Source organism: Lissotriton helveticus, chromosome 7 (genome assembly GCF_964261635.1).
Source record: "Lissotriton helveticus chromosome 7, aLisHel1.1, whole genome shotgun sequence".
In the NCBI taxonomy this organism is placed as follows: Eukaryota; Metazoa; Chordata; class Amphibia; order Caudata; family Salamandridae; genus Lissotriton; species Lissotriton helveticus.
In genome coordinates, this window is record NC_136068.1 from 4,841,755 (window position 1) to 4,853,614 (window position 11,860).

General features: G+C 59.8%; 1 protein-coding gene across 1 annotated transcript in view; it reads right to left on the reverse strand.

The window, feature by feature from the left end:
• LOC144766556 (potassium-transporting ATPase alpha chain 2-like) overlaps positions 1-11,231 on the reverse strand; it is a 57,638-nt gene extending 46,407 nt beyond the window's left edge. The window contains exons 1-4 of the mRNA XM_078650361.1: positions 11,114-11,231; positions 3,165-3,296; positions 1,064-1,123; positions 242-445 (exon numbers count right to left, since the gene is read on the reverse strand). Coding sequence (XP_078506487.1) covers positions 242-445; positions 1,064-1,123; positions 3,165-3,296; positions 11,114-11,125 — 408 coding nt within the window. The 5' untranslated portion in view covers positions 11,126-11,231. The remainder of the gene's footprint in view (positions 1-241; positions 446-1,063; positions 1,124-3,164; positions 3,297-11,113) is intronic.
• Positions 11,232-11,860: the final 629 nt, after the last annotated feature.

Consider the following 11,860-nt stretch of genomic DNA (forward strand, 5'->3'; position numbering starts at 1 on the left):
GAGGGTGAGGGTGGGCAGAGGGTGGGTGGGCAGAGGGTGAGGGGGGCAGAGGGTGAGGGGGCAGAGGGTGAGGGTGGACAGAGGGTGGGTGGGCAGAGGGTGAGGGGGGGCAGAGGGTGAGGGGGCAGAGGGTGAGGGGGGGCAGAGGGTGAGGGGGGCAGAGGGTGAGGGGGGGGCAGAGGGTGAGGGGGGGCAGAGGGTGAGGGGGGGCAGGCCTCTGGGTGAAGGTGGCGGCTCTTACGTTGTCTTTGGAGGTGGTGGAGTCCTGCGCGTACTGAAGTCCAAAGGCGATGAAGCAGAGGACGGAGCCGATCCAGAAGACGATGGAGAAGCCCCCCACCATCAGCTTTGCGAACTTGACGATCTCCGGCGTCCCCTTGGGGGGGGTCAGCCTGTTGGGGCCATCTCTGGCCAGCAGCTCCTGGACCCTCTCTGAACTGAGACCCTAAAGAAACAGAAAACCACTCTCAGATCTGTGCCCAGGTGCTGAGCTCTGCCCCCCCTCTGTGCCCCCCCACACCCCCTCAGTGCCCCCCACACCCCCTCAGTGCCCCCACACTCCCTCAGTGTCTTCTGTCCTCCCTCTGTGCCCCCCCCACACCCCCTCAGTGTCTTCTGTCCTCCCTCAGTGCCCCCCACACCCCCTCAGTGCCCCCACACCCCCTCAGTGTCTTCTGTCCTCCCTCTGTGCCCCCCACACCCCCTCAGTGTCTTCTGTCCTCCCTCTGTGCCCCCCCACACCCCCTCAGTGTCTTCTGTCCCCCCTCTGTGCCCCCCCACACCCCCTCAGTGTCTTCTGTCCTCCCTTTGTGCCCCCCCACACCCCCTCAGTGCCCCCCACACCCCCTCAGTGCCCCCCACCCCCCTCAGTGTCTCTTTTGTCCTCCACTCACCCCCCACCACCTGATGACGCCTCATTTTGAGTCAGTCACACAAGAGGGACAGAGCATCCAGCGGGGGCCCCCGGGCTCCCCAACAAATGTGGAGGTGCCCAGGCGCCCTCGCTGCCCTCATGGGAAGGTGACCCCAATCCTTCAAGGTTGAGGGGTGCTGTGAGGCTCACCTTCTCGATGTTCACCCCGTACTTCTGTTCCAGCTCCTCTGGTGACAGGGTGTGGTCGTCCTGCAATGAAAAGTACAAACCTGTGAGCCCTGGACCTCAGGCCAACCCTCCCAGCCCCCCCAGCCCCCACCTGTGAGCCCTGGACCTCAGGCAAGCCCCCCCAGCCCCCACCTGTGAGTCCTGGACCTCAGGCCAACCCTCCCAGCCCCCCCAGCCCCCACCTGTGAGCCCTGGACCTCAGGCAAGCCCCCCCAGCCCCCACCTGTGAGCCCTGGACCTCAGGCAAGCCCCCCCAGCCCCCACCTGTGAGTCCTGGACCTCAGGCCAACCCTCCCAGCCCCCCCAGCCCCCACCTGTGAGCCTTGGACCTCAGGCCAACCCCCCCAGCCCCCACCTGTGAGCCATGGACCTCAGGCAAGCCCCCCCAGCCCCCACCTGTGAGCCCTGGACCCCAGGCAAACCCCCCCAGCCCCCACCTGTGAGCCCTGGACCCCAGGCAAACCCCCCCAGCCCCCACCTGTGAGCCCTGGACCTCAGGCAAGCCCCCCCAGCCCCCACCTGTGAGTCCTGGACCTCAGGCCAACCCTCCCAGCCCCCCCAGCCCCCACCTGTGAGCCTTGGACCTCAGGCCAACCCCCCCAGCCCCCACCTGTGAGCCATGGACCCCAGGCAAACCCCCCCAGCCCCCACCTGTGAGCCCTGGACCTCAGGCAAGCCCCCCCAGCCCCCACCTGTGAGCCCTGGACCCCAGGCAAACCCCCCCAGCCCCCACCTGTGAGCCATGGACCCCAGGCAAACCCCCCCAGCCCCCACCTGTGAGCCCTGGACCTCAGGCAAGCCCCCCCAGCCCCCACCTGTGAGTCCTGGACCTCAGGCCAACCCTCCCAGCCCCCCCAGCCCCCACCTGTGAGCCTTGGACCTCAGGCCAACCCTCCCAGCCCCCCCCAGCCCCCACCTGTGAGCCCTGGACCCCAGGCAAACCCCCCCAGCCCCCACCTGTGAGCCCTGGACCCCAGGCAAACCCCCCCCAGCCCCCACCTGTGAGCCCTGGACCCCAGGCAAACCCCCCCCAGCCCCCACCTGTGAGCCCTGGACCTCAGGCAAGCCCCCCAGCCCCCACATGTGAGCCCTGGACCTCAGGCAAACCCTCCCAGCCCCCCCAGCCCCCACCTGTGAGCCCTGGACCTCAGGCCAACCCTCCCAGCCCCCCCCAGCCCCCACCTGTGAGCCCTGGACCTCAGGCAAGCCCCCCCATCCCCCCAGCCCCCACCTGTGAGCCCTGGACCTCAGGCCAACCCTCCCAGCCCCCCCCCCCCCAGCCCCCACATGTGAGCCCTGGACCTCAGGCCAACCCTCCCAGCCCCCCCCCCCCACCTGTGAGCCCTGGACCTCAGGCCAACCCTCCCAGCCCCCCCCCCCCCCAGCCCCCACCTGTGAGCCCTGGACCTCAGGCAAACCCTCCCAGCCCCCCCCCCAGCCCCCACCTGTGAGCCCTGGACCTCAGGCAAACCCTCCCAGCCCCCCCCAGCCCCCACCTGTGAGCCCTGGACCTCAGGCCAACCCTCCCAGCCCCCCCCCAGCCCCCACCTGTGAGCCCTGGACCTCAGGCAAGCCCCCCCAGCCCCCCCAGCCCCCACCTGTGAGCCCTGGACCTCAGGCCAACCCTCCCAGCCCCCCCCCCAGCCCCCACCTGTGAGCCCTGGACCTCAGGCAAACCCTCCCCAGCCCCCCCCCCGCCAGTGTGAACGCCTTCCACGGGGGGGGGGGGTGACCAGCCACAGCTGCATGGCCTCTGCCCCGGGGGAATGGTAGTGAGCCTCTCCTTGCACATCCCATCCCTGGCCTCTCCATACACAGCCAGGCCTCTCCTTGCACATCCCATCCTTGGCCTCTCCTTGCACATCCCATCCCTGGCCTCTCCTTGCACATCCCATCCTTGGCCTCTCCTTGCACATCCCATCCTTGGCCTCTCCTTGCACAGCCAGGCCTCAGTCTCTCCTTTCAGATGTGGTCTCTCTGGCGCCCCCTGTCTTAGCTGACAGTCATTGGACACCACAGCCGGGGGCCTTGGGAGGCGGGGGGGGGCACTGCATCTACTTACGATTTCCAGCTCCTTCTTCAGATTCTCCACCTTTTTTCTGTCCTTCTTCTCTTTCTTTTTCAGCTTGAGTGGCTTCTCCGCGGCAGAGCCATCCTTCCCAGCAGCCTCCACGGTGTAGATCTCGGGCAGATCCTGGAAGGGAAGAACAGGGGAGGTCAAGGAGGAGCTTTGAGGAGCTCGAGGAGCTGCCCTGCAGTGATGATGTCATCAGGGGCAAGGCGGGACACTCGGAGATGTCAGTGGGCACACCACGGAGCAGTGCTTAATTTGAGCCGGTGGGGTCCCACCAGAACTGATCTGTGGGGGAGCGGCACTCTTTTAAGAAAGATACCAGGGGTGGAAAGAGCCTGAAAGAGTGGGATAGAGGGGCACTAGGTGATATCATCGGGGGGCAGGAGGGGGTCACCAGGTGATGTCATCAGGGGCAGGAGGGGGGCACCAGGTGATGTCATCAGGGGCAGGAGGGGGGCACCAGGTGATGTCATCAGGGGCAGGAGGGGAGGCATCAGGGGAAGGAGGGGGGCACCAGGTGATGTCATCAGGGGCAGGAGGGGGGCACCAGGTGATGTTATCAGGGGCAGGAGGGGGAGGCACCAGGTGATGTCATCAGGGGCAGGAGGGGGGCACCAGGTGATGTCATCAGGGGCATGAGGGGGAGGCACCAGGTGATGTCATCAGGGGCAGGAGGGGAGGCATCAGGGGAAGGAGGGGGGCACCAGGTGATGTCATCAGGGGCAGGAGGGGGAGGCACCAGGTGATGTCATCAGGGGCAGGAGGGGAGGCATCAGGGGAAGGAGGGGGGCACCAGGTGATGTCATCAGGGGAAGGAGGGGGGCACCAGGTGATGTCATCAGGGCAGGAGGGGGGCACCAGGTGATGTCATCAGGGCAGGAGGAGGGCACCAGGTGATGTCATCAGGGCAGGAGGGGGGCACCAGGTGATGTCATCAGGGCAGGAGGGGGGCACCAGGTGATGCCATCAGCAACGCTCCCAGGGTATGGGACGCTCTCCCGGGAGTCCTCAGATGCTCCCCGCCCCCCCCCCTCCTTCTCCTGTTTCCAAAGGGACCTCAAACTCCATCTCCTGAATAAATACTTTCAGGACCCACGTGAACCGACCTCGACCCCAGTCCCCGAGCGGACCCCGTTCAAGGGGAGTTGGGGTCGGACTGTGCGACCCCCGTGTTTGCTTTGTACTCCCCCCTCCCTTGCAGTTATCTATGGTTCCTGCTGTATTCTCCGTCCCTGCTTTGCTTCCTCGCTGTCCTCCCGGGTAATGCGAGGCCAGTCGCTGTTTCACCGTCTGTCCGTGAAGCGCTCCGATGCCCACGGGGCGAGCTAGCGCTATACGAAACTTTTAAAGTAAAATAAATAAGCGCTCCCTGCTCGGCACCTACCTGTGTATAAGGGTCGGTGGGTGGGGGGGGGGGGGGTCTGCCGGGTCACGCACGCCTCACGCTCCCCTACCTGTGTATAAGGTCGGTGGGTGCGGGGCCTGGGGGGGGTCTGCCGTCTCACGCACCCCTCACGCACCCCTCACGCACCCCCCACGCACCCCTCACGCTCCCCTCCCTGTGTATGAGGAGGGGCGTGGCCTGGGAATGTCTGCTGTGGGAGGGCGGTGGGTGCAGGGCCTGGGGGGGTCTGCCGGGTCACGCACCCCTCACGCACGGCTCACGCACGCCTCACGCTCCCCTCCCTGTGTATGATGAGGGGCGTGGCCCGGGAGGTGCTACAGTGGTCCCTGGGGCGCCCTCCAGGGGGGGCCCCGCTTCAAAGGTTTCAGATTTCCCAATTGGTCTTAAATCGCCGGTAACACCTTTGAAGAGCAGTTATTAGTAAAAAGACACAAACCCTCTGCCCAGCAGAGGGCAGCAGAGCGCCGGCCATGGAGAGGTCAGATACCTGAGGGAGCTCTGGCATGATGGCGAGCGGACACCTGGCGGGAACGGGGGGGCACGGGAGGGAGGTGGGAAGAGAAACAAGCATTGGCGCAGCAGCCATAGCTCTCGCTTTGGGACCTCAGACGTGAAGAGCCACGCACACTTCTCCCAGCCAATCAACGCTGAAAATACTGCAACAAATCCGAGCTGTTGACAGGGCTTCCTCCCCCCTGTCCAGGGTCCCCCAATGCTTGACCCAGGGTTCAGCAGCAGCTCGGCGGGTGGGCTGCAGCAGAGGGCCCCCCAGCTCACTGCGGGGGGCTCAGAGGAGGGGCGGGGGCACTGGACATCACTCAAGCCTGCTCTGTGAAGCCTGGGGCGAGGCTGGCCAGATTCAGGCCCTATGGGCACCCCCCCCCCCAGGCCTGCTGCTGCCCCCAGCAGGTGGACGCTGACCTCGCCCTGGTGGTGTGCAGCTGCAGCGGCCTCTTCATCTGGGCCTTGCGCGGGTGCCATGTACAATAAAGACAAACCCCTGTCCAGATGTGTCTGCGCCCCAAACTGTGCCGCTCCACGCGCGCTGCTCGATCTTGAGGGGTCCCTGACTGCTGAGTGCGCACGGAAGCGAGAGTGTGGGGGTCGTGGAGTGATTAGAAGCCGCAAACAAAATAACCCGCCGTTATTATACATTCAGACGGCAAAGAAGTGTCACCGATGCCAGAGGAAAACACGGCTCCATATAATGAAATGAACATAATAACTCACTATGGCCGAGTCTGGGTCACTGCGATGCTCCAGAGATGCCTCAGAAACTGCAGCGCCCTGAAGGCGTCGGCGTCACTCAAACATGTCACAGCACCACAGGGAGCCGCGGCCAAGGGAGCCACGGGTTCAACAAGGCTGGGAAGCACTGCGAGAGAAGGGTGCAGGGCCTGGTGGGGTCTGCCGGGTCACGCACCCCTCACGCACCCCTCACGCACCCCTCCCTGCTCTGCACTCACCTCCCTGTGTATGAGGAGGGGCGTGGCCTGGGAATGTCTGCTGGAGGGGGTCGGTGGGTGCAGGGCCTGCGGGGGTCTGCCGGGTCACGCACCCCTCACGCGCGCCTCACGCACGCCTCACGCTCCCCTCCCTGTGTATGAGGAGGGGCGTGGCCTGGGAATGTCTGCTGTGGGTGCAGGGCTTGGGGGGTCTGCCGGGTCACGCACGCCCACGCACCCCTCACGCACGCCCCACGCTCTCCTCTCTGTTTCCAAGGCCTTAAAGCATGTTGGTCTGTTCCAAAAGTGTTGTTTTGATCGCCCCTAACGAGCCCCCCCCCTCTTTCCACTGCCCCCTAACCCCCCCCATGTCATACTTCTCATGTGATTTAAGCCTGCCTGAGCCCCCCTTGCCCCCCACAAAGCCTGAGCCGACGCACTGCGTGTCACGCACGACGCACCTCTGAGGGCGCATCTGACGCCCCTATATAGTGGGGTACATTGGACCTCAAACCTGCCCCCCCCTCCCCGCTGAGACTGACGCTTCACTGCCCCCCCCTCCCCCTACACCGCGCAGCGCTGCGACTCCCGGGGCAGGTTGGCGCTTTATAAGGCGCTCAAGAAATTAACAACATGGGAACGTGCGTAATACATGTATGACTTTATGAAACGCATTTAACTCGACTGAATAAAGTAAGATAGAGATCTCTCTTTACACGCAGCGAGGCAGCGCTTGTGGTTTTAAAGGACTTTTCTAGATCTGGCGCTTTCTTGCATACATTAGTGTTTAGTGGTGCATTTCCATTTACTCTCGATAAGTGACCTTATATCCCCCCAAGGGGGGCGCAGGGACCCCTCGGCGGATGTGGATTCCTGTCCGGCCCCTGTGGCAGTTTCGGGGTCTCTCTCCCTGCTTTGGGGGTGATACAGAGTCCGCCATTCCTTAAAGTGGCACGAGTGCTCAGCACCCACAATGCACCGCTCTCACGGTGTGGGGGGGCACATTTGTTACAGATCAACTCGCACCCGACCCCGAGGGTACCCCCGTGACGTCATCAGACCCTTTAAAACGCCCCCCCCCTTACAAACATCGCCCCAGAACCACAAGGTGGGGCTGCGGGGTACCCCCCCCCCCCCCCCCCCCCCCGCGTAGATTTGAATCGATTTCCTGCCGCACAAAAGTCCTTTTGCCAAATTCTTCAAATCTGAGGCGAGTTTTGCTGAGCGCGTTTCAGCCCCGTCTCTGCCCTGAGCGTCCTGTGCACTGGTCGCACTGGGATCACTGGTCGCACTGGTCTCACTGGTCTCACTGGTTCCAGCTCAGGGATGCGGCGCAACGCGGGATTCCCCCGAATTGTAACTTTGCGCGTTGTTTAATGTGTGACCAGTTTGACTGCGCGCTGCAAAGGGTGAGACACAAACAAGGGGGGGGGGGGGGGGTCATGCCCCCTAAAATAACAAGAAACAAGCAACTCACCAAAAACGTAAAAATCACTACCCCAGGGAGTCACCCGGTGACTGTAGGCTGAATAGGACAAGTTACAACGCGGTCTTTACATCGCAACATCCATTACAATGCAGGATTTTACAACGCATGCCAGCACAACGCATTTTTAGAAACTACTCTTACAATACATTCCATTACAGCGCATAATACTTTTAGGGCAACAGTAAGAAAAGTGTTGGATAGCGTAGGGGTAAAAACTCGTACCTTATAATGCATTGTAATGGCATGCGTTGTAGTAACATGCACTGTAGTGGTATGCGTTGTAATAACTACGTTGTAATGGCATGCAATGTAAAGGTTGTTGGTTGTAATGAGTGCGTTGTAAATGTAGTGCGTTGCAATGACTGCGTTGTAAATGTAGTGCGTTGTAAATGTAGTGTGTTGTAATGACTGCGTTGTAAATGTAGTGCGTTGTAATGACTGCGTTGTAAATGTAGTGCGTTGCAATGACTGCGTTGTAATGACTGCGTTGTAAATGTAGTGCGTTGTAAATGTAGTGCGTTGTAATGACTGCGTTGTAAATGTAGTGCGTTGTAATGACTGCATTGTAAATGTAGTGCGTTGCAATGACTGCGTTGTGGTGTTGTAATGGTTGTTTCCCGTAGGCCCAGATCAGTGGCGCTTCCCGGGCTAGGAGCTTCAGGGCACATGGGCTAGGGACCCCTCTTATAAGGTTTAACGTGTCCACTACACCGCCCTTGACAGGGCCACCAGCCCCCCCACCCCCAGTAAGGGTTAACACCCCCTTAAAAAGGAGCCCCCTCCCCCAAGGACTCAGGTGCGCAGACCCCCCCTCTAGGCATCTTCGACCCAGAGGAGGGCCCCATCACCCCCTCCCGGGCTACGAGGGGGGGGACCCCCACCGCGCACAGAGCAGGGGGGGGGGGAACCAAGGCCTGACTCTACAGCCATGACCCGGGCTCCTTCTAGCGCCTCTCAGCCGCCTCGGAGCGCTGCACACAGTATCCGTGCACAGAGCAGTGTGTGTGTGTTTGGGGAGGGGGGGGGCAGTGTGTGTGTGTGTGTGTGGGGGGGTGATGACCCCAATAGAGGGAAGGCCCGGGGCCTCCACAGCCATGTCCCCGGGTCCCCTCTCTGGCTCCGGTGCTGTGTCTAGCGCCTCTCAGCCGCCTCGGAGCGCTGCAGGCCCGGCTCCAGGATTTTTTATTTGGGTGGGCCACGGGTGCATTTGGGTGGGCCACTGCGGGATTGATTTGTTGTATATATGTCTAGACAGGCCTGCTTCAGGGCCCTTCTTTATCTCTTCTTAGTCTTACAAGGCCCAGTAAAACTCACTCTTTCCCAAATCTCTTTTTAATGTTATCACTCTCAAAAAGTGTTTTTTCCATGTAATGTTACTTTGATGGGAAGAGGTTTCTGATGTGGGAGTATCAGGCAAGTGACACTCCTCGGACTCGAGCCTTCAGGGAGAATTCCTCCACATTACTACCTCCACCTAACCACGGACTCACTCCCTTACAGGCTTGATTATCCACTACTGCTCTCCAGTGCACCTCATCTCACAGATGACCTTGGACCCAGCCCCATATCAGGCACCATCTGGCTCCACTTTCATTTTTCCCGGTAAAAACATTAGTAAAATCACCTTCATACTTAAAACATTGAATATAGCAGTAAGTATAATTAGCAGGTACTTTAAGGTATGTTCCGCAGTAGCCCTTATAGCCTGAATGCTATTTAAATAAACAAAAACAGAAAGGCCAGGACAGGGCTGGCTTCAGCGCTGATGCAAAAGTCTTTATTGGTGCCGCACCAATAACCTCTTTCTCAGCAAATACCTTTACTACCACCATCCAACAGTGCCCCTCATCCCTCCATGGACCCCCTATTGACCTCTTCCTCGGATTCCCTCACTGCCACAAGTGCCCCTTATCTCCCCATAGCCCCTCCCCTTTAAGACCTCCTCCTCGGATTCCCTCAGTGCCACCCTCCACCAGTGTCCCTCATCTCTCTGTAGCCCCTCCACCTCATGACCTCCTCCTCAGACTCCCTCACTACCACCCTCCCTCAGTGCCCCTCATCTCTCCCTAGCTCCTCCCTCCATGTTCCTTGGATTTCCCTCACTACCACCCTCTGCCAGTGCCCCTCATCACTCTGCAGCTCCCCCCTCAGGACCTCTTCCTCAGACCCCCTCACTACCACCCTCCCTCAGTGCCCCTCATCTCTCCCTAGCTCCTCCCTCTACCCTATGACCTCTTCCTTGGATTTCCCTCACTACCACCCTCCAACGGTGCCCCTCATCTTTACGTAGCCCCTCTCTCATATGCATTTCCTTTTTGTATAGCGCTACTCATATCAGTGTAGTGTGTGTCAGTACTTTACACCACACACACATTATACAGACAATATGAATCATACATGTATGTAAATCAGCCTATAGGGAATGTCACATAAACCAATGAGGATTACAAGGTGTAGGAATCTCATGTCATCCATACTGGTGGGCGGGATATTTTAAGAGGGTTTGGTCTGGGGAACACAACCGTAGGATTTAAAGAGTATTCCATGGGGGGTCAGCTTTACTGATACACATGTATATCTGCCCAAACATACTCATTATAGCAACATTAGAATGATGAAAGACTGTGGAAGTTCCAACTATATCACAAAACAAAAAAAGCAAAGTTCTAACTATACCATTATTGTTTGTATGCAGCTCTTTGGTGACAGTTCATTGGTCACTGTCCTATGTTAGGATTGTAACTTCTGAAGTACCACAAGGATCTCTGTGACAGAGGTAGTAACCCACTGAGCTATCCACATAAAATACAGTTCATCTGCATTTAAAAACTAACAGACAAATGATTGCTCTCCAGCAGGATCATTAATCACCAGGGTTATCTGGGCATGTTGTATTTTCTTATTGCTGTCCTGCATCGGCCATGATAATGATAAAAACTGTTTAAATGAAGCACACATGAAGTATGTGTCCTGCTGGGCCTGTGCAGATTTTAAAAAGAAAAAAATGTAGTAACACATTCTCTTACTTACTAAATTACTCACCTTTGCGTCACAGCCTGATGTGATAAGCTGCTACAGGGGTCGGGAAAGGTTACTAGGAATAAACAAACTTCTTTTCTCCTGTGCTGCATAATAAAATAAATATCAACGCAGCAGGACAGTAGACAAAGGTTACCAAAGGTTACCCTTGTCAAAGAAAGGAGTGGTCGACTTTCACCATGCAGAGATGAAGGGGTGAAAAAATAAACAAAGCCTCATTAACATGTAAATGGTCTTTGAAGACCTGTGAAGTACTCGGGGCGACTGCAATCATCTCTAAAACGGTCTCTGTGTGTGTGCGCCCGCCCAGGAATCTGTTTCGGCCCGGGCTGACACACACGACCTGTGCGTTCGTTGCACGCCTGCCTTCCAGCCTTCACTGCTGAGGGCCAAGATTTCTCTTTGGGTGGGCCTGGCCCACCCGGCCCACCCGCTAGAACCGGGCCTGGAGCGCTGCACACGGGATGGGCCCTATGTGTGAGGTGGGGATGGGGGGTGGCAGTGCGTGTGGGAGGGAGGGTTGACCCCAATAGAGGGGAGGCCCGGGGCCCCTTCTTACCTCCACAGCCATGTTCCCGGGTCCCCTCTCTGGCTCCGGTGCTGCGTCTAGCGCCTCTCAGCCGCCTCGGAGCGCTGCCTCTCTTCAGACGCTGCTCAGCCTCAGTCCAGCTGCTGCCTCCAGATGTGCTGCTGCTGAGCTGCTGCTCCAGCCTTATGAGCACCTCGAGCCTCCGCCCCGCCCCCAGGGAGCACCGGCCCAAAATACTGGATCCATCTGGCCATGTCTGGTGGAGGCGCGCAGCTCTCTCCATCGAGGGGGGGGGGGCTCCAGCCGAACCCCACGGGCGCCAGGACTGTGGGGGGCCACACCCCTCACCTCTCTGCAGCGAGGCTGACCCCCCGGGGTACACACCCCTCCAGCCCGGGCCCAGGGGCGCCTGGAGAGAGGGGCACACCTCTATGGGCGCCTGGAGCGAGGGGTTCACACCCCTATGGGCATTTGGAGAGAGGGGTACACACCCCTATGGGCCCCTGGACAGAGGGGTACACACCCCTATGGGCCCCTGGACAGTGGGGTACACACCCCTATGGACGCCTGGACTGTGGGTTACACACCCCTATGGGCCCCTGGACAGAGGGGTACACACCCCTATGGACGCCTGGACTGTGGGGTACAAACCCCTATGGGCACCTGGAGAGAGGGGTACACACCCCTATGGGCCCCTGGACAGAGGGGTACACACCCCTATGGGCCCCTGGACAGTGGGGTACACACCCCTATGGACGCCTGGACTGTGGGTTACAC